Below are 18,889 nucleotides of genomic sequence, written 5' to 3'. Positions count from 1 at the left end.
AACTGTTTTAGTGTTGTTTTTTTAGAGACAATTTATTAATGTTATTTTGCATTTGTCTAAAAAATTGTTTAATGTGATCATTTAGTGTTTATTTTATTGTGTGTACCTTCTACTCAGAGGGTTGGCATTATTGTTCCTAACAGTGACGGATACAAGCAGATCATGCCCTATGACATCTACCATCCCCTTCCTCGGTACGTAAATCAATCATCCTGATGCTAGAATTAGTAACTCGGTCTTCTGCTTCTTGTATATATGATAGATTTTGTGTTTTTCTGTAAAAAAAATAAGATGGTAGATAGTATATTTTGCAGTCCCTCCTGAACTTTGCTTTTGAATAACACTGGTCTGCTCAGACTGTAAGCTTGTCATTCACAAACCGTTTTAAGACAGGATTGGATTCCATTCCGTGGACACAGTGATTCACTCTGATTAGATACGGTGTATGGGTTTATGTTATGTCTTTCTTTCACTCCCTTTGTCCTTTTCTGTGTTTCCTCTGTACTAGGACCCTCGTCATTAAAGCACTGTTGCTAACTGTTAAACAAACACTGCCTGGATTGTTATCCCAATACCGCAAATGTGAAGTTCCAGATGTCATATTACTCTGCATAGGGGCTTTGAATATCCTTCTTTTTGTTCCAAAGAAATTGCAATTAAATACAAAAAGGCAGTTTTTTCATATCCTTATTGTTCATAACATTTGATGGGGAGGGGAGTTTTGTTATTTTCCAAAATAGAATATTCCAGGCACTGCATTGCTTTTTTAAAGTACAGCGTTTTCTAAAACTAGAAAATATCATTAAAGTGACTGAGAAACTTTTCAAAGAACTTGTTCTCATTATTAATATATTTATAGGAAAACTGGAGAAGCTGAAAAACATGCTAGCTACTGAGCATATCGCCTGCCACCTTAGAAACAGCCCCCCAGAGAGCAGAAATTAGCCTTGGGTTTGAAACTACCTCTGTGCTAAGCAAGACCTTTGCTCTGTTGTCCTCACTCACTGGGACTTCAGAGAGCCAGCTGCTGTTTAGAACCCAAAGTTTAAATCAGATCACAAATAGTTGGAAATAATCCATGGTGGTTTGCTCCATCTCAAAATAAGCAAAGCCCCCAAAATAATTGTATTTGGAACTGTAAAATAAAGCAAAGTTTGATTGAACATCTTCAAATACTTTGAATTGAAGTACGAAAAGGGGACCTTGAGGTTTTTCAGTCCAGCTGCCCCGTGATGCTTCAATATCCCACTCGTCACACCTACTCAGCACACATGTGTAAACACATATATTTAAACACATAGGCATGAATGTGTATTTACTGCAGATGCTTCCCTCATAGCTCAGTTGATAAAGAATCTGCCTGCCGTGCAGGAGACCCTGGTTCAATTCCTGGTTCAGGAAGGTCCTCTGGAGAAGGGAAAGTCTACCCACTCCAGTATTCTGGCCTGGAAAATTCCATGGACTGTACAGTCCATGGGGTCACAAGGAGTCTGACACAAGTGAGCAACTTTCACTCACTCACTGCAGATGCATTCCAACATATGTATACATACATACATACATATATGTATACTCACACACATGTACGTAGGCTTCCCTGGTGGCTCAGCAATAAAGATTCTGCCTGCAATGCAGGAGACTGGGGTTTGATCCCTGGATCAGGAATATCCTCTAAAGGAGGGCATTTCAACCCACTCCAGTATTCTTACTTAAAGAATCCCATGGACAGAGGAGCCTGTAGGTCTACAATTCATAGGGTCACAAAGAGTCAGACACGACCGAGCAACTAAGCAGCAGCAGCAGCATACATACACACGCACACACATATAAACCAATGCAAGTGTTATCCAGGCTCTACTTAAATACTTCCAGTGACTGGCATGAAACTTACTTTTCACCATTTTAATGGTAGCATAAAGAAAGGGGGCACTTGATTAATGCTATATATAATTGTTTAGAGATTTTTTTTAAGTGTTTTTCACTAAGGAGTTACTTCATTCATCAGCTCCCTCCCTTTTTCCTATGCCTATATTGATAAAGACAATAAATGACTTTAAAATGCTACTATTGTATCCTTTTGCTGGTTTGATCCAGAACCAAACATGAAAAAAAAAATGGAATGAAAATAGAGAATTATCAATCTAACTGAACCAAGATTTCTTTGATTTCAACCCCCATATCTGTAAAGGAAGTATTCATAGGACACATGTATCTGGCTGTGCAAAGGCCATGTGATTCGAGATAAAGGCATAGTTGGGTGTCAGGGGTAAGAACATCAAGTTGATGTTTGTCCTGTAATGGTACTCCTCAATTTCTTTCATGTCTATGATCTCTTCTGTTTATATTTCTCTGGTGTGACTAATGTCTGTCCTAGGTTAAACTTGATTTCTTATATATTCGGATGTCCCCCGAGTGCCTGAAGATCAGTATTCTCAATGACAGATTGAGATGAACGTGCTTGATGTTTGTTTGCACCCTGTCTTATGCACACTTTGGCCTGTCCATGCATCACAATGGGAAAAGACAATTAGACGATAAACAGACTATATTTCTTAGCCCATGCACTTCTGTTACTAAATTAATTCTGAAGTTAGATATTCTGCTTTAGTGATAAAGCCTTAGTAAATGGAAGCTATTTCTATGAATATTTCTATGGATATTCTTCTTTCTTAAGAAGAATAAAGACTCAAAATGTTTCTCAGAGGGCAGCTACTTACTGATCGAGGCTTTGCTTACTGAAATTATTTAAATGTGTTTAAGACCACAAGTATAGCTACAAGGCACAGTGAATGAATTTTTAGATTGTTTTTTCTTGCTTTCAGTCTTTGACTATAATGCATATCTGAATATAGTTTAAGAACACATTCTGATGAATTATCTTTAATTTATAATTAATATTTGCAATTTTTCCACATAATCATTAATTTTGAGAATTTCTTAAGCTAAATACACAATGGACTTTAAAAATTAAAAGCCAAAGGAGTTAAAATATATGACCTCATCTGTTATTCTTCTAGGGCAAGATTCTTGGATATATAGATTTTTTTTTTCCAAATAGTTACCTGGTCCCTGTTTTGAGATATTCTAACTGATGTCCTCTCTGAGCTTTTGTTATACTTTCTTTAAAGAATAAAGATGTTTTGCTTTGAAATTCCATGTAATCCTATTATGCAAGGATTCACATTATAGTTTTTCACATATAGAACTATAGTTAATCCTGGAACCATACTATAAATACCTGGAATAATAGTCACATCATTTGTCTTTCCGTGATCACTGACAATGAAAAGGATACTTATTACTGTTTATGAAATGACACCATGGATCAGGTCCAAGTGTTGAGACAGAAATTAATCACTCTCTCTTCAGAAGGGCCAACTTTAGGGATGTTAGAGTACCAATTAAGAAATGTGCTCTTTTTATGGCATCTTAATGTTTTAAGAGATTAAATGTCCATTCAAAAACATATTCCCAGTTCACTGTCAAATCGAGTCTAATGTGAATTAGTACTTACACGTTCAGCTCAATTTTAGTCTGAATCAGACCTGTTATCCACTTCCAACTCTCCAGAGATTTACATGGAGACAAATGAGAATTGGTCTCACCCTTTTTTAAGAGAAACTCTACAGAGCTGCTTCCTTCTCTTGAAGGGGAACAGAGATTCTCCAAAGGACTAACCAGAGGGCCTCAGTTTCCCCATAATAACATTTTCTTCTGTGTCTCCTGGGGAAACATGCAGAAGAAAATATTGTATTTGGCAGCATGTTTGGGCTGTTGGCAGTGGAGATAACAGTTGTTGCCTAGACTTGAACAGTACAGAGAATTGTGGAGGAAAATTCTCTGTAAGTGGGAAACACATGTTATCCAGGCTCATGCAAAAGAGAAATCAGGCTCACAATGCACGTGAAATCCCATGTAAAGGATAGTTCACATCTCCACGGCATGCCAGAGCAGTGTTTTTATATTTAACTATTCAAGTGGATCAACTTGGTGACATTTTGTTTCTCTCTCATTAAAATGGTATCTCTCATAATTCTAATAGAAATTCTTAGAGTTCCTTAGCAGTCCTCATAAACAAGCAGACTAGATAGGCAAGAAAGAAAAACTAGCCCCTTCGTTTCTGTTCTTACAAATTTGACATTCTCTAAACCTCCAAGAAGAATTGGGCAAAGATATCTCTCTGCCTCTGGTCTCAAATGCATCAAGCTGTGGAGAGAATTGAAAAATCAGTGAAATTCTCTTAAATGCTGTTGACAACACTGTTATTTTTCCCCTTACTTTACTGTATACGTAGATTCCAATGCCATGAGCTTTTGAACCAAAGCCAAACTTTTCAGAGTTGCAGGAGTTCTTTATCGGAGGAGTGCTAACTGTCAGTACCTCACTAGGCAACACGTAGGTGACACCTATATTGACACTTTGGCCCCTTAATGATGATACAGTTTGAACATCTGAATTATACTGAATCCATGCAGTCCCAAAGTTGATGACCATAGAACCAAGGGAGAAAGGGTGTTCACTTTACCTTGATCTTTCATGAGCTCCTCATGTAAAAGTATCCAGAAGTTAAGTGATGAAGTATTATACTGAAAGTGAGAAGTATTAGCCCAGGTACAAACTATTAGAGTTAATTGATTAACCAATTTTAGTCTTAAGATAGATATTTAGATATATAGATGTTGGATAGATGCAAATATATATATTTATAAAATATAAAATAATATAAATATTATACATTTATACACATATACCCACACAAATACACATACAGAGAGAATATATATTGAAACTATAAGGAAAAGTACTGAACAGCCCTCTTTTGAGTAGGTGATGGACCCCACAGATAGTCTTGTAGACAGTTCTCAGAGTAATTTCTTACATTTGTGTAGAGCTTCAAGGTTGACAGAACAACTTTTGCCAGCTTTGAATCCTCTCTGACTCAGCAGACTTTGGGCAGTCGCTGGCTTTCGGTTCTCTGGAGCTCAGCCTCTCAGAACACGATTGCCCTGATGGGCACTGGGGAGGGAGTGGTGGGAAAGCTCACGGAGGAGGTGGGCAGTGTGCGGGTCTGCCCTGATGACTCCCCTTGCTTCTGTAGGTGGGAGGCCACCCCGTGGACCGCGTGCTCCTCCTCATGTGGGGGGGGCATCCAGAGCCGGGCAGTTTCCTGTGTGGAGGAGGACATCCAGGGGCATGTCAGCTCAGCGGAAGAGTGGAAATGCATGTACACCCCTAAGATGCCCACCGTGCAGCCCTGCAACATTTTTGACTGCCCTAAATGGCTGGCACAGGAGTGGTCTCCGGTAACTGTGCCTTCTTTCTTTGTTCATTAGGAGAGTAAGTCCATTCTTCCCTCTCCGCATCATGACCCCACCAGCTACTCTGTCCACCTCCCTACTTCTCCATCTGAGGGGTCTAGATGCCTACCTGTGTAGACCCTGGAGTAGGCTTACCCCAAATCAAGCACAGCCAAAAGTAAATGAGTAGGGGGAAAAAAAAAATATATATATATATATGTATGTATATGTATATTTAGCATGCATGCATATACACACACATCTTCTTCTTCAAGTGACTTCAAGAAGCCATTATAACTCCCCATAATGTTCTCTTAAGTAACAAGGGGAGGCAAGTGTCTGCCATGAGTAGCTGAGGCCGAATGACCCTGAAGCTGTGTAAACTGTTCTGATGGTTGAGCACAGCAGAACAAAAATTTGATGTCATTTTTTGTTTCTTATATCCAAAGAAGTTTCTATGTCCAAAAAAGTATCTTCAGTGGATTAATATGAAAACTATGTCTATTATTCATTGGGGAAAAAAAAGATGAAAATAGCAATGTAATTAGAATGGGGGTGAAGCAGGATTAACTAAAACAAAAATAGTCTAGACATTAGGAAAAACACTGCAGCAGCTTTAACACAAAACATTAATTGGGGGGCTCCTGGGTTCTAGTGCCAAAAGGTGTGAAGTGGCAAAGGAGATGGAAAGGTGAGATGGAAAGATATGTCCTCAGCCACAGAGATGGCCACAGGTTACTCACATGGCCTTGTGGCTTTGTGGCTGCAGATTAGAGTTGTGATGTCTCTTTCTATCTAGACTTGCTCCCAGGCATGTGGAACCGCTGAAGGTGCTGTCTACTTCTGGCCCTTGAATTAGTTCCTTTCATCATTTTTTCCATGCCACTGTTATCAGTTGGGTCAACCATGCTGCAATATAAATTAGCTATGATGGAAATTTTAAAAAATTTAATGTCCACGTGGGAGCTGGCATTTTTCATACTTTGGACCTAACAATCATTAGCAAAGTGACTGAATAAAATTAACATGCAGTCTTGGTAATCAAAATGAGGCACACTCTATAATTTCTTTTCTCCTTCTGTTTGCTGCTTGGTTTGGGACTTTGTACACAGTGTGTGCTTAAGAACGGCTAACTGACTAATCCAAAGTGAAGAAATTGCAAGTGATTTAATGTTCAGCTGCCTTCACCCCGAAATAGCCAAACAGAACAAAGATCCCATGACTAGTGAGAAGTGACATAAAGCCACCAGGAGTCCTTCTGTAAAACCTCCCCCTTAAAGAGTCTCGGGTGGGAAATGAGGGACAGCAAGCAAGGCTTCGCCTATGAGTCTCCTTTCTCGCATTCTCCTTCCAGTGCACAGTGACGTGTGGCCAGGGCCTCAGGTACCGTGTGGTCCTGTGCATCGACCATCGGGAAATGCACACCGGAGGCTGTAGCCCCAAAACCAAGCCCCACATAAAAGAGGAATGCATCATACCCACTCCCTGCTATAAACCCAAAGGTAACTTGACAGGGGCTCTGTAACTAATCTTGTCATGGTCGTGTGTATTCACTGCTCTTTTCAATTCCTTGGAATATTCTTAAGTATCCCAAGTGTTCTTTAACTATTCTTTGTAACTTAGACTGTATGAAATGGACTTAACTGTTTCTAAAAGTCTTTCCAATAGTTTTGCTTGCAAATTGTTTTTAAGCACTATGTATTGATATAATTCTCTCCTGAGTCAGAAAATTAATGGAAGACTGCTGCTGGAAAAAAAAAAAAGAAAAAAAAGATCTACTTGACGCGAGATATTACAAAGATAATATAGAAGTATATGTGTGATTTACTATTCACAATACTTGCTATTAAAAACAAGGCAGTAAAATTCATCAAGTAAAAAAGGGAGAGGGCTTAAATCAATTAATCAATAAATTTGTGTGTATATATACATATATATGTATGTATATCATTGAACCACCTTGCTATATACTTGAAACTGATACAATATTGTAAATTAACTATACCTCAGTTTAAAAAAAAAGCCGTGAATCCAAACTGTCTGCTTTGCTAAGCATGAAATATACGGTACCTCATACTAATAAAACAACAACAAAAAGTTGTTGCTTTTTATATTGAAAGCTTTAAAATTAAAAATTAACATGAAACTGGGTTCCAGAATCATAATTTGAAAGGAAAATTGGAATAAATCTATCAATGTCTACAACCCACTGCCTTGCCTATTGTAAGTTTTCCACGAATATTATCTTCAGCTCTTCAGTATCAGTCAGTTCAGTTCAGTTCACTCGTTCAGTCATGTCCGACTCTTTGCGACCCCATGAATCGTTAGCTTCCTCAAATACAGGAGGATCAGTGGCCACTGATATGGCTGGCCAAGTCATTTCAAAAAGACAGTAAAATATTACAAGCCTACTATTCATACTAAGCTGAATGCTCATTATTGAAAAGTTCAGGGTCGATGCATGTTACAGGATGCTCGGGGCTGGTGTGCAGGGATGACCCAGAGGGAGGATAAAGGGAGGAGGGAGGTGGGAGGGGGGTTTAAGAGGGGCAACTCATGTACACCCGGGGTGGATTCATGTCAATGTATGGCAAAACCAACCAATATAATATTGTAAAATAAAATTAGCCTCCAATTAAAAAAAGAAAAACAGGGATGGTTCAAGCTGTCATAGACACCTTCATTGACTGAGTTCCTTTGTCTTGGAGAGGTGAGCTAGTTATAAAACTATGTATGTATATTTGGAACCATTTTGCTGGGTTCAAAATGTTAGCCAATCCTTTTGGCTTGGGCAGTTTTACATTTCTCACCGGCTTTGTTTTCTAAATAGTTTTTGCACATAGAGGATAAAAAGTGATGCCCCAGCTTAAAATAATGCATTTTTTATTTGTTCGTCTTTATCCAGACACTTCAGAGAAAGAAAAGCAGTTTGTGGGTAACTGTCAGGAGTAAAATCTGTATTTTCACAACTAGGTAATGAGTCTGGCTCTCTAAACATCATTAAAATGTCATATAATTCTATGGTGTATGCATATATAGACATATTTCTTTCATCTTTATAATTATATGTTATAAAATGGTGATAGAGCTTCACTGGCTCATACTATAAAGGCAAATATGCCTATGAATGACCCTAATAAATATGTCAGAGTGCAAATCTTGGCAGTTACTTATATAGGAGCAGTTATAACCTCCCTCTGTTTTTTCTCCTCCACAGTTGTGTTTTTTCCCCCAGGAAGTTGTTAGGAAGCTTATTTTGAATTGTTTGACCAAAGCTAGATAAATATGTGAAGCAAGTCAAATTGTGGTTTGTTCCTCATATTCCATTTGTCAGTGAACCTCTGGTGGATATTGCATGAGTCAGGTGTCTAAAGCCACATTTTGAGAATTTCAGAGTGATAGTTTTGTTTGTTTTTTACAGTATGGCATAGGTCACACTTAACCAAAAAGTGAAAGAAAAACAAGTTAGAATTTATGAAAATATCACAATATAATCCACTGTATTTTGTTTTGAAAGGTAAATAGTGCTCTATCTTTTCAAGAGGAAATAGTGAAAAGATACCCTGATGATTCTTTATATACGTATTGAGCTCCTGGAGTTATAACTTTCATAATAAAAAGACTTCACTTTTCAACATAATAAAGGACACTCATACACAGAAATTAACCTGAAAACCTATTATTTATAGTTACCAACATCATAACTTTTAGGTAGTACAAATTGAGAACTGGGGAGGAGAAAATAACATTTCCTTGAAATCCTAAATTGGTTCTAACCTCTTCTATTTTGTTTCTATGTGCTGAATTCTCAGAAAAACTTCCAGTAGAAGCCAAGCTGCCATGGTACAAACAAGCCCAAGAATTCGAAGAAGGAGCCGCTGTGTCAGAAGAGCCCTCGTAAGTTTTCAACCATGAGTTGTTTAGCTTTGGATGCTGATTGGTTTAAAGAAAGAGGTATCTCCCCCAGGCTTTCATAGGATCTGAATCAAGTGTACTCCTCTTACCAAGGGTGGAGTGAGGCTTTGGGGCTGTCAGATAGGAGATTTACCAAAGCGTTTCTCAAAACATGACTGCTCTCTAAATCTTTTGAGTTATGAAAATGAAAATGTAGTGCCTACCCTCTTCTCCAAAATCTGACCTTCTCTTTTCTCTTGCCAAGAGGCTGAAGGTAAGAAAGTCCAGGCTGCATCTGATGATGTAGCATAGATTTGCTGTGAAAGCCTAGGCAGCTTTTTAACACTCCTTATCTCCCAGCTATGCAGTATAGCCACTCACAAAAATGAAAGGGTAAGTGAACTATATCTGAAAGCAAAGGAAACTCATTAGCTTTTCTTTCCTCTTTCTTGCTGAATCAGTAGTAGATGGATACCAGGTCTCTGCCCCACTTGTTCATGGTCACACAGCTGCTCAGTTTGATCAGGGCTGTGAAATCTGTAAGACCACTAGATGCTTCACAAGAGAAAACAAGGAATAGATACAGATTGATCGATCAATATCTACATACTGATCTACTAGAACACACTGAGAGGGCTCTCTGCTGCATCATTTTTAAAAATCTGGGAAAGCCCTTTATTGATGAATTTCATCTAATAAGCAATTTCTCCAATTGATGATTATCTATTTATTTAATACAAGCACTAAACTCAGTACTATGCATTAGTACATAAGACATGTTATGTGAGCTTCCAAGAGCTCACAGTATAGCATTCAGGATACAAAATGCTTTCCAAATATAGTTGTTGTTCAGTTGCTAAGTCATGTCTGACTCTGCAACCCCACGGGCTTCAGCATGCAAGACTTCCCTATCCTTCACTGTCTCCTTGAGTTTGCTCAAACTCAAGTCCATTAAGTCAATGATGCCATCCAACCATCTCATCCTCTGTCATCCGCTTCTCTTCTTGCCTTCAATCTTTCCCAGGATCAGGGTCTTTTCCAAAGAGTTGGCTCTTTGCATTTAGTTCAGTTCAGTTCAGTCGCTCAGTTGTGTCTGACTCTCCGCGACCCCATGAATCACAGCACGCCAGGCCTCCCTGTCCATCACCAACTCCCAGAGTTCACTCAAACTCATGTCCACAGAGTCGGTGATGCCATCCAGCCATCTCTTTCTCTGTCGTCCCCTTCTCCTCCCGCCCCCAACCTTTCCCAGCATCAGAGTCTTTTCCAGTGAATCAACTCGTCACATGAGGTGGCCAAAGTATTGCAGTTTCAACTTTAGCATCATTTACTAAATACATAAATTAACATTGTAATCTATATGTTTAAAAGCAATTTAGAATCTCCTCTGAGTCATCCTTTTTGAATCAAAATCTGATATTATTTGCCAGAATACAAACTGTGTTCTGAATCACACCCTAAACATCAAGAGATTAAAAAAGAAATCCAAAATACAAATTGGTACAATGACCAAAGTTCATTTGTAAAGAAATGGTACTTAGTCACTTGTTTCACAGAAAAATGGTTTATATATGAGCAAACACATTTCTTAAAAGATAAGAAGCAAAACATAGGTTATTTCTGTGTTATAAAGTTGCTGAAGCATTTTTTTTTTTTTCTGCTTCTTTGAGGAAAGGCTTTAAGAAAAATCAACTAACCACTACAGAACTTTGGAGGAAAGTCAGTGGTTAAACATTACAGTGCAACTTTTATGTGACTATATAAAGGCTTAAAACTTTTTGTTTCTGTCCTGCCAGTACCTGGCTTGACAGGCCTTCTTGTTCCTGGAGAGGAAGGAAGCAGTTCATTTTAGAGGGATATTAACTCTTGAATCCACTAAGGTCCTATTTGAGACAGAAAGATGCCGTATAATTGGAGCTTGTTACTCTTTATATGTATTCTTAGGTTAATATACACTTAAAGCCAGTTAGGTTTTATTTTACCTAAATAAACTCTGCTCTCCTGTACATTATATTCTGTCATGTGGTGTAAAGCATAATTCTGTATGTAATATTGCATTATGATCAATGTTAAATAATATAGCAAAGTTTAAATTAGATCAAAACATCTTATACCAATAATTAGACACATTTCCTATTACCAGATACTTCTCAAATGAAAGCTGTAACGAAACTTTAATGCTTCTGCAAAAGTATTACATAGACCACAACATTATATATCCATATTTTGTAGTGAGTGTTTTCCACTAAACTTCTGATTAAGATGCATTATGCTTAACTTTAATCCTAACAAATCCCTAAAGTAGTTAAACACATAATTTTAACCATTGAAACTATAGCCATATATTAGATTATTAAATTTTACTTTTGGTGTAATGGAATTGCCATCTTGGCATGATTAATCTGAATTGAAGTAGATTGTAATTAGAGTGCTAGTGCTGGGTAAAGGAAATGTATACTATTAATATTATACTTAGAACAATAATTACTTTTATACCAAAATGAAATAAATGACAGCTGTAGAATGCTGTAATGAAAGGTATATGGTCTCCACATTTTAATACACTTTACATGTTTAATGCACTGAACTCTAGAAAGGTCCTATGTGTCACATTCTTTTTTTAATTGATTTTGAAATTTAAAGACATAATTTTGCATGGTCTTAATTCTTTTTTATGCCACATAGACTAGTTTCTAAATGTATGGAGCAAACTATAATTATTCTCCATACTATAATGAAAAAATGATATACTGTCAGCAAGTCTTTCTTCCCCCACAGAAGGGACACACATTGCTTAAATTAAACAGTAATGTTTAAAAGCTGCGGTTGTCACTTCTGAACTCATCAGAGAAGAGAAGCAGGAATAGTGGTAAAGGACTATTATCTCCTGCTTTGGCTCCAGTTAACATTCAGAATTCTGTAGTAAAACAGCAAATATCATTTATTTCCCCTTGTATAAAATAGAAAACATTATCACTAGCCTGTCTCATTGAATACTAGAAGAAAATCTGTAACTTAAAATCTTTAGTAGATGGAGATACTATTATTGAATAATAGATTCTTTTGGTAACCCCAAAATAGAAAAAAAAAAAAAATGGGTTAGCACTGTAGCCAAAAACATGTTAGAAAGCAACCACTCTAAGACATGTTTAGAAAAGACCTATAGTAAAGACTGAAAACTGAATAGCCAAAAAAATAGCTAAATCTTTATAGAAGTATATACCAGCATTGTTGTTCCACTAAACTAAATGCCCTGCAGAAGATACAAATACAATTATCAGTTTCATAGAATAACTGAAATAAATATCAGTAGTGGGTCACATGATGGTAATGTATTGGGCTAACCAAAAAGTTCATTCAGGTTTTCCCATATCATGTTATGGAACAATCTGAACAAACTTTTTGGCCAACCCAATACATACTTACTGTAGTGAGATTTGTCTTATGAAGCTACAGCTTCATTTAGAAATGCATTTAGATGTTGTTGTTTTTCTGCAGCAACAGACTGGTTTATTTACGATGTGTTTAATTCAGATAGTATGAAGGCAGGAATATTGCTTGAGTCTATTTTCTTGATCTGCAGAAAATGATTTCCTAACCACCTCATGCGACGAGTTGACTCATTGGAAAAGACTCTGATGCTGGGAAGGATTGAGGGTGGGAGGAGAAGGGGACGACAGAGAATGAGATGGCTGGATGGCATCACCGACTCGATGGACATGAGTTTGAGTGAACTCCGGGAGTTGGTGATGGCCAGGGAGGCCTGGCATGCTGTGATTCATGGGGTTGCCAAGAGTCGGACACGACTGAGCGACTGAACTGAACTGAACTGAACCCACATGCAGAAATCTTGCTCTCTAAATTGACTTTTCGCTGGTGGCCATAATTTGCCTTAATCCACACATAGGTTTTTGTCAGGTTTCCCTGACAACCAACCTCAAAAATCTTTACGCAGTGTATGTTTGTTTCTCTTGATTGAGCAGGACAACATGAACAAGATCCAGCCCCAAACTGAAACTAAGAGATGGGGTGGGGGGCACTTTAGCTAGTGAAACAGATTAAGCACTGAAAACCTTATAAATTAATACAATAAAGTGAACTTGCTTCTGAGGATGTCGGCTAAGAAATCCATAGAAATCCTTGCTACCTAATTAATGCAGAGAAAAAATATGATTTAAGATAGACTTTTGCAAAAAGTAAGATTCTGGGAGAGTTGCATTTTTCTGAGGATAATAGCAGTGCCATTCTAGCACTGGAAAGGGGAAAATGGGGAGAGGGACTTAGGGAATTCTCTTCTGCCTTTATTTAAATTATGTGTTTTTGCATTTGCTTTCAGTTGATGAGAGTATTATTAGGTTTAGAACACATCTTTGAAATGCCAGCTGATTGCTTCCACAAACAAATATGTGGAAATAGCTTTCTAGATATTTTTTTAACCATCAAAATTTTACTTGTGTTTGGTGAGGAATCAGAACTACAACTGGTCATACAACTGTATTCATTAATTAGGTAGAAGCTAGAGAAATCACTTGACTTGATTTCCGATCTCCTGCTTTTATACCTTCCTTTTAGTTTTTGTTGGGATGTGTGCGTAAACAGCACGACCAGCTCAAGTCACATACGCAACACGGCCACAGCTTAATTTCTTGAGCAAAAATGAAACGCTGGTGACTTCTGGGATTTATCAAGCTCTCTGCCGCTGTTGTAGTTAAATATCTGGCCTTCTTAAAAACCCTAATCTGACTTGAAATAGGAAGGAAATTTTTCATTTTCTTAACTTCTTCAAGCCGCTAATAAGCCACTCAATACCCTAGAGGGTATAATCTGTTAAGTGAGGGCTTAAGGCTTAAGTACGTGTGTGGTCAGTCATGTCCAACTCTTTGTGACCCCATGGACTCTATAGCCTGCCAGGCTCCTCTGTCCGTGGAATTCTCCAGGCAAGAATACTAGATTGGGTTGCCATTTCCTCCTCCACGGGATCTTCCAAACCCAAGGATCAAACCCACATCTCTTGAGTCTCCTGCATTGGCAGGAGCGTTCTTTACCACTGCACCACCTGGGAACCCCCAGGCTTAAGAAAATGGTGTGGCCCAGCGGCTCTTGCTGCTTTGACTTTCTCTTTTTAGATTTTCTTCTTTCTGAATCCAGTCATCCCAGGAATAAGAAGGTGGAACTAATTGGGCATCTAGGGAGCCAGGTATCCCCCCAGATTGATTTCAGTCACCAGGAGTTCTGCTTGGATGGCTCAGAACAAGTGACAGGAGGCAGGTGGTTGGTTCCCTTAGATACCCCTTGACCACCATCACCATTTTAACCAGCCATTCCTCCATCTAACCCTGGCACATCCCGGCACACAGATGGAGACCCTTACCAGTGTTTTGCTTCAAAGGTACGATTGGGTGGTCCTCTGTGCCTTGATCTTTCACTTAAAAAAAGTCTTGACTTATCTTATTAGATTTTCATTGAACAGCTTGACTGCATGGTTTGGAAAACATTTTTTGGCTGCAACACAATACTCAAACCTTAAATATATTGCCATAAATAACCTTGGTGTGAGCCATTTTAAAAAGGAAGAAGGAAAGCAAGCAGGCAGAAGGCAGCGGTAATATCTGGATGCCAGATGGCATCAGCTTAGTGATGGGGCTGTTCAGTAAGAGGCAAAGAGGAATTCCTGTCATGCATCTGTGTGAACAGAACCCACAAGGAATTAAATACAGAAAGAAAAGCCAATAAAAGTCACCATGGTGATCCTGTAGTCATTAAATGACTTGTTTACCTTGTTGAAAATAGTATTTAAATATATAATATTTAAGAGTATGTTTACATTAGTCCATATTTATATCTAGTAAGTTGTCTGAGAATGTGGATGACTTAACTCAGTGGTTAAGAATGTGAATTCATATTTTTTTAAAGTGGTTAGAAATGTTAATTGGGTGACACGTGGTTTTATATTTTCCCCCAAAGAATATTTATGGAATCAAAAATTGGTAATGGAACTGGATAGTTTTGTTGTTCATACCCTTAATGTAAAATACCTCAAGTACATTCTCTTTGTGAATCTCGGGCCATAGAACATAAAAAGAAATATCTTAAGGGAGAAACAGATATATCTCTTATGAATCAAGAGTCACCTAAGGTAAGGAATTGTAAACACTGTTTGCTGATCATTAAATTCTCAGAAAGGATGTTGAAGCAGAACATGACATTAAAATTAGACAATAAAAACAGCGCAAAAGCATTTAATTTTGATTTGGCACATGCAAAGTGAAAGCCTCATACTGGCCAGAATGAATGAGCCCTGACTCCCATAACCATCATGACTTCCCTCCCTTCCAGCTCCTTCCTTTCTGGACTCCTGGTCTACCCAGATTGCTCTCCTCCCTTATATCCTCTGCAGAATGCTTAATATAAATTCTTTGGGTGATCATGTATTTTAGATAATACTGGACTTCCTAATTGTTCACATCTCCCAATGAAAGAAATTGAATTTACTCTTAAGTCACCTGCTCTGGGCCAGATTTTGTGCCAAATGCAGGTTTTGTAAAAAGAAATCCAATAGTCCTTGCCCTCAAGAAACCTTGAGTGTGTGCTTACCACAGGCATGATAAGATTGTGACCAAAGTGTTGAGTATTGGCCAGTCATGCACAGATTGAACAAACGAGTCAGCTATTTGGAAGAAATGACCTTTGGGGTTTGGGTATGCACAGCACAATCGTGTTAATGATTTCACAAGAAATGTAGGAGCATTTTTTATTGAATTCCCGAACTCTCTCTACTACTCTGTGTTCTCTGAGCTCCAGTATCAGGATAGTTAAGCTAACACATGGTAAAAATGCACAAATACAAGAAATGAGAGAAAGAAGACTGTGATAGAAACCACAGGTGTTGTGGGGGCATAAATGTGGGGATTGGCCGATGATGATAAAATTTCTGTGTATCTGACTTTGACTCTAAAACTAGCACTTGAGGAAAGATTATTTGATCTTTTTATATAGCAAATGATTGGATGTTTTATATCAGAAAATGTACTTCATTAATCTGTGTTAGATGTTGAAAAATATACTACCAAAATCCCAGATAATTTCCTGAAATTTTTCAGATATATCAGGCTGCCAACTATGTGAGTTGGTGATGGGGGTGAGTCTCTGTATTTGTGTGCTCAAACAAGAAAACAGCCCTGCTGGAATCAAAGTGAAAAGCACTTTAACTATTGCTCACAGAGCAAGGTAACCCACTCCAGCATTCTTGCCTGGAGAATCCCTTGGACAGAGGAGCCTGATGGACTCACAAAGAGTCGGACACGACTGAAGTGACGTAGCACACACAAGCATGGTAGCAGCATGCCCAGTGGTGGAAAGTGTGGGCTCCAGGGACAGTCTCCTTGAATGTGAATCATGGATTCCCCCCAATAGTAACAGGACCCTGACAAGTCACTTAACCCCATAGGCTTTAATTTCCTCATTGAGAAATGAACATAATGGTATCTATATCATAAAGATATTGAGAGGATTAAGTTATGTGTAAAGAGCCTGATATGCAGGAAACTCTGTTTAGGTGTTAACTGTGGCTATGGTTGCATCTTTTCCAGTATCACTCATCTTTCTTGAGAATATTGATAGCAAACATGTTTCATAATCATTCATTTACAAATGGAGAAATTGAGAGAAGTGGTATCTCTGCTTCATACATGTTATATCATATAGCATGTGAGACAACCACAAGTGACCACAAATACCCCCCAATTTCAGCTCATGGCTCAGCTAACACCACCTTTCTGCATCCCCTCTATACTTCTGAGACTCTTTTAAGACTCGCTTATAGGCATCTCACTTTGAATTTAGCCAGAAATTTATCCTAAAGGACAAAGGTTAGTTACCTTGATTTGAACAAAAAGCAATCTGTAACAAATGGCAAAAATAAGGAAAGTTTGTAAAGTGTTCACCCTCTGTCAGCTTTGAGTTACATACAGTTGATCTCCCAAGCTTGCTCCCAGCATGCACTGAGACAGAAAAATCAATAACAAATTCAAGAGAGCAGACAGAGACATTTTTATGTAGTCACTAGAAAAGCCTTTCTTGCAAACCAGTAAGTTCTAAATGTGTAAGCCCCTCCTACTGTCTCCACTTAATGCTTATTCTGTAGCTACTTTCAGAGCTAAATCTGAATTGTTGCTCAGCTGAGCCCTAGAGAGTGGCAAAGACAAATTAATGGGATCCTTGTGTGCCAAAATAAAGTATGGACCCTGTCAGCACCAATATATGTTAAGTCCATTAAGGTCATTTTTAATGAACTGAACTTTTCATTGGAAAGCTTTGCCAAACTTGTTGAATTAAGGAGAAGAAACCTTTACAAAATTGCAGATAAACTAATTTTGCTCTGTGTGAAGAAGAAATGGTTCATGACAAGTATTCTGAGTTTACAGTATTTTATATTTTTATCAAATTCAGGAAAAAGAATGTACATTAAAATCTACATTCTGTTATTAAGCTAAGAACTCCAAATTCACTAATAGCATTGTATTCTCTGATGGCATATTAGTCCCTGGAACCTGGCTTTTTAAATCATCAGACTAGCCTCAAGGAAAACCAAACTTTTAAATCATGTTCTGTTCACATAGGTCAGAAAAGCAGTGGAGAGAAAGATGGTCTGAAACAAGTGTCCTAGCCTCATTTTTCATTTGGGAAGAATGATTTGGCTCCATTTGTATCTCCAACAAACAGTTAGAGGTCTATATTCTCTTTTTCCCAAATCTCTGTGTGTAATGAGTTTTAAAGGGGGGGCTTCTCTAACCTAGGAATACTTCCAGAATGCTCCAGAGTCTTCACTGATGGGTGGCGGGTTATAAAATAACCAGTGTTAGATCAGTATCATGTATAAATTACTGAAGGCAGCCTCTGATTCAAATAAAAGGATTTGGGGGCAGTTTTGAATCAGAGGCTGCCTTCAGTAATTTATACATAAATCCTTTTATTCTATAAAAACAACATTTTTATTGAGATTTAACTGAAGTATGATGGACACAGAATTTAAACTTGCTTCAAACTGCATGATAACCCAAACCTCATCAAGATGAATTGAGGCCTCCCCATACTGCCCAAGGGCAACTCTAAGAGTATAAATAAATCAGCCTATGATAGCCACTAAATCTGGGCACATTCGCTTCTTGAAAGACCATAGAAACTTCTAAAACAGGAAAAGGTTATTGGATTTTCCATGCCAATGCCTGGAAAGGTTTTAGGCTGTTACCTTTTTTTCTAGCTTGGTTTCAATCTCTGGGGCCAAGAATAAACCCAATATCAAATCATTCATAACATCAATCCTTAACCTCCTATTTATCCATTCACTCACTCACTTTTTAAAAATGTATTTATTGAGCACCTATTTTGTGAAGTTCTATCTTCATGGAGGTTTGGTCTTATGAAGAGAGTTATTCCATAAATATTCCCACTTGATTATCAAAAACTGATCACTGTTATAAGAAAATGAATGAAGAAGTGCTCTGGGAGAGTCTGATGGGGCTTTCAGTAGGTCCAAGGTCAAGGATGTCTTCTTTGAGAAGGGACATTTCAGCTGAGACCTGTAGGATGAATGGAAGTTATTCTAAACTGAGAGGACGAGGAGATCCATCCAGGGAGTGACCCACACATTTAAAAACTTTGAGTTAGGAAAGAACTAAACACGTATAAGCAAGTGAAGG

General features: G+C 38.0%; 1 protein-coding gene across 1 annotated transcript in view; it reads left to right on the top strand.

Moving 5' to 3' along the window:
- ADAMTSL1 (ADAMTS like 1) overlaps positions 1-18,889 on the top strand; it is a 529,587-nt gene that overhangs the window by 272,224 nt on the left and 238,474 nt on the right. The window contains exons 10-13 of the mRNA XM_088837881.1: positions 144-194; positions 5,099-5,303; positions 6,652-6,799; positions 9,110-9,194. Coding sequence (XP_088694007.1) covers positions 144-194; positions 5,099-5,303; positions 6,652-6,799; positions 9,110-9,194 — 489 coding nt within the window. The remainder of the gene's footprint in view (positions 1-143; positions 195-5,098; positions 5,304-6,651; positions 6,800-9,109; positions 9,195-18,889) is intronic.

The sequence above is a fragment of the Moschus berezovskii genome, chromosome 7 (genome assembly GCF_049115385.1).
Source record: "Moschus berezovskii isolate FMDL1 chromosome 7, NW_MosBer_1.0, whole genome shotgun sequence".
NCBI classification, from domain to species: Eukaryota; Metazoa; Chordata; class Mammalia; order Artiodactyla; family Moschidae; genus Moschus; species Moschus berezovskii.
Note: the sequence above shows the minus strand (reverse complement) of the source record. Positions and strands in the feature narration are given on the sequence as shown.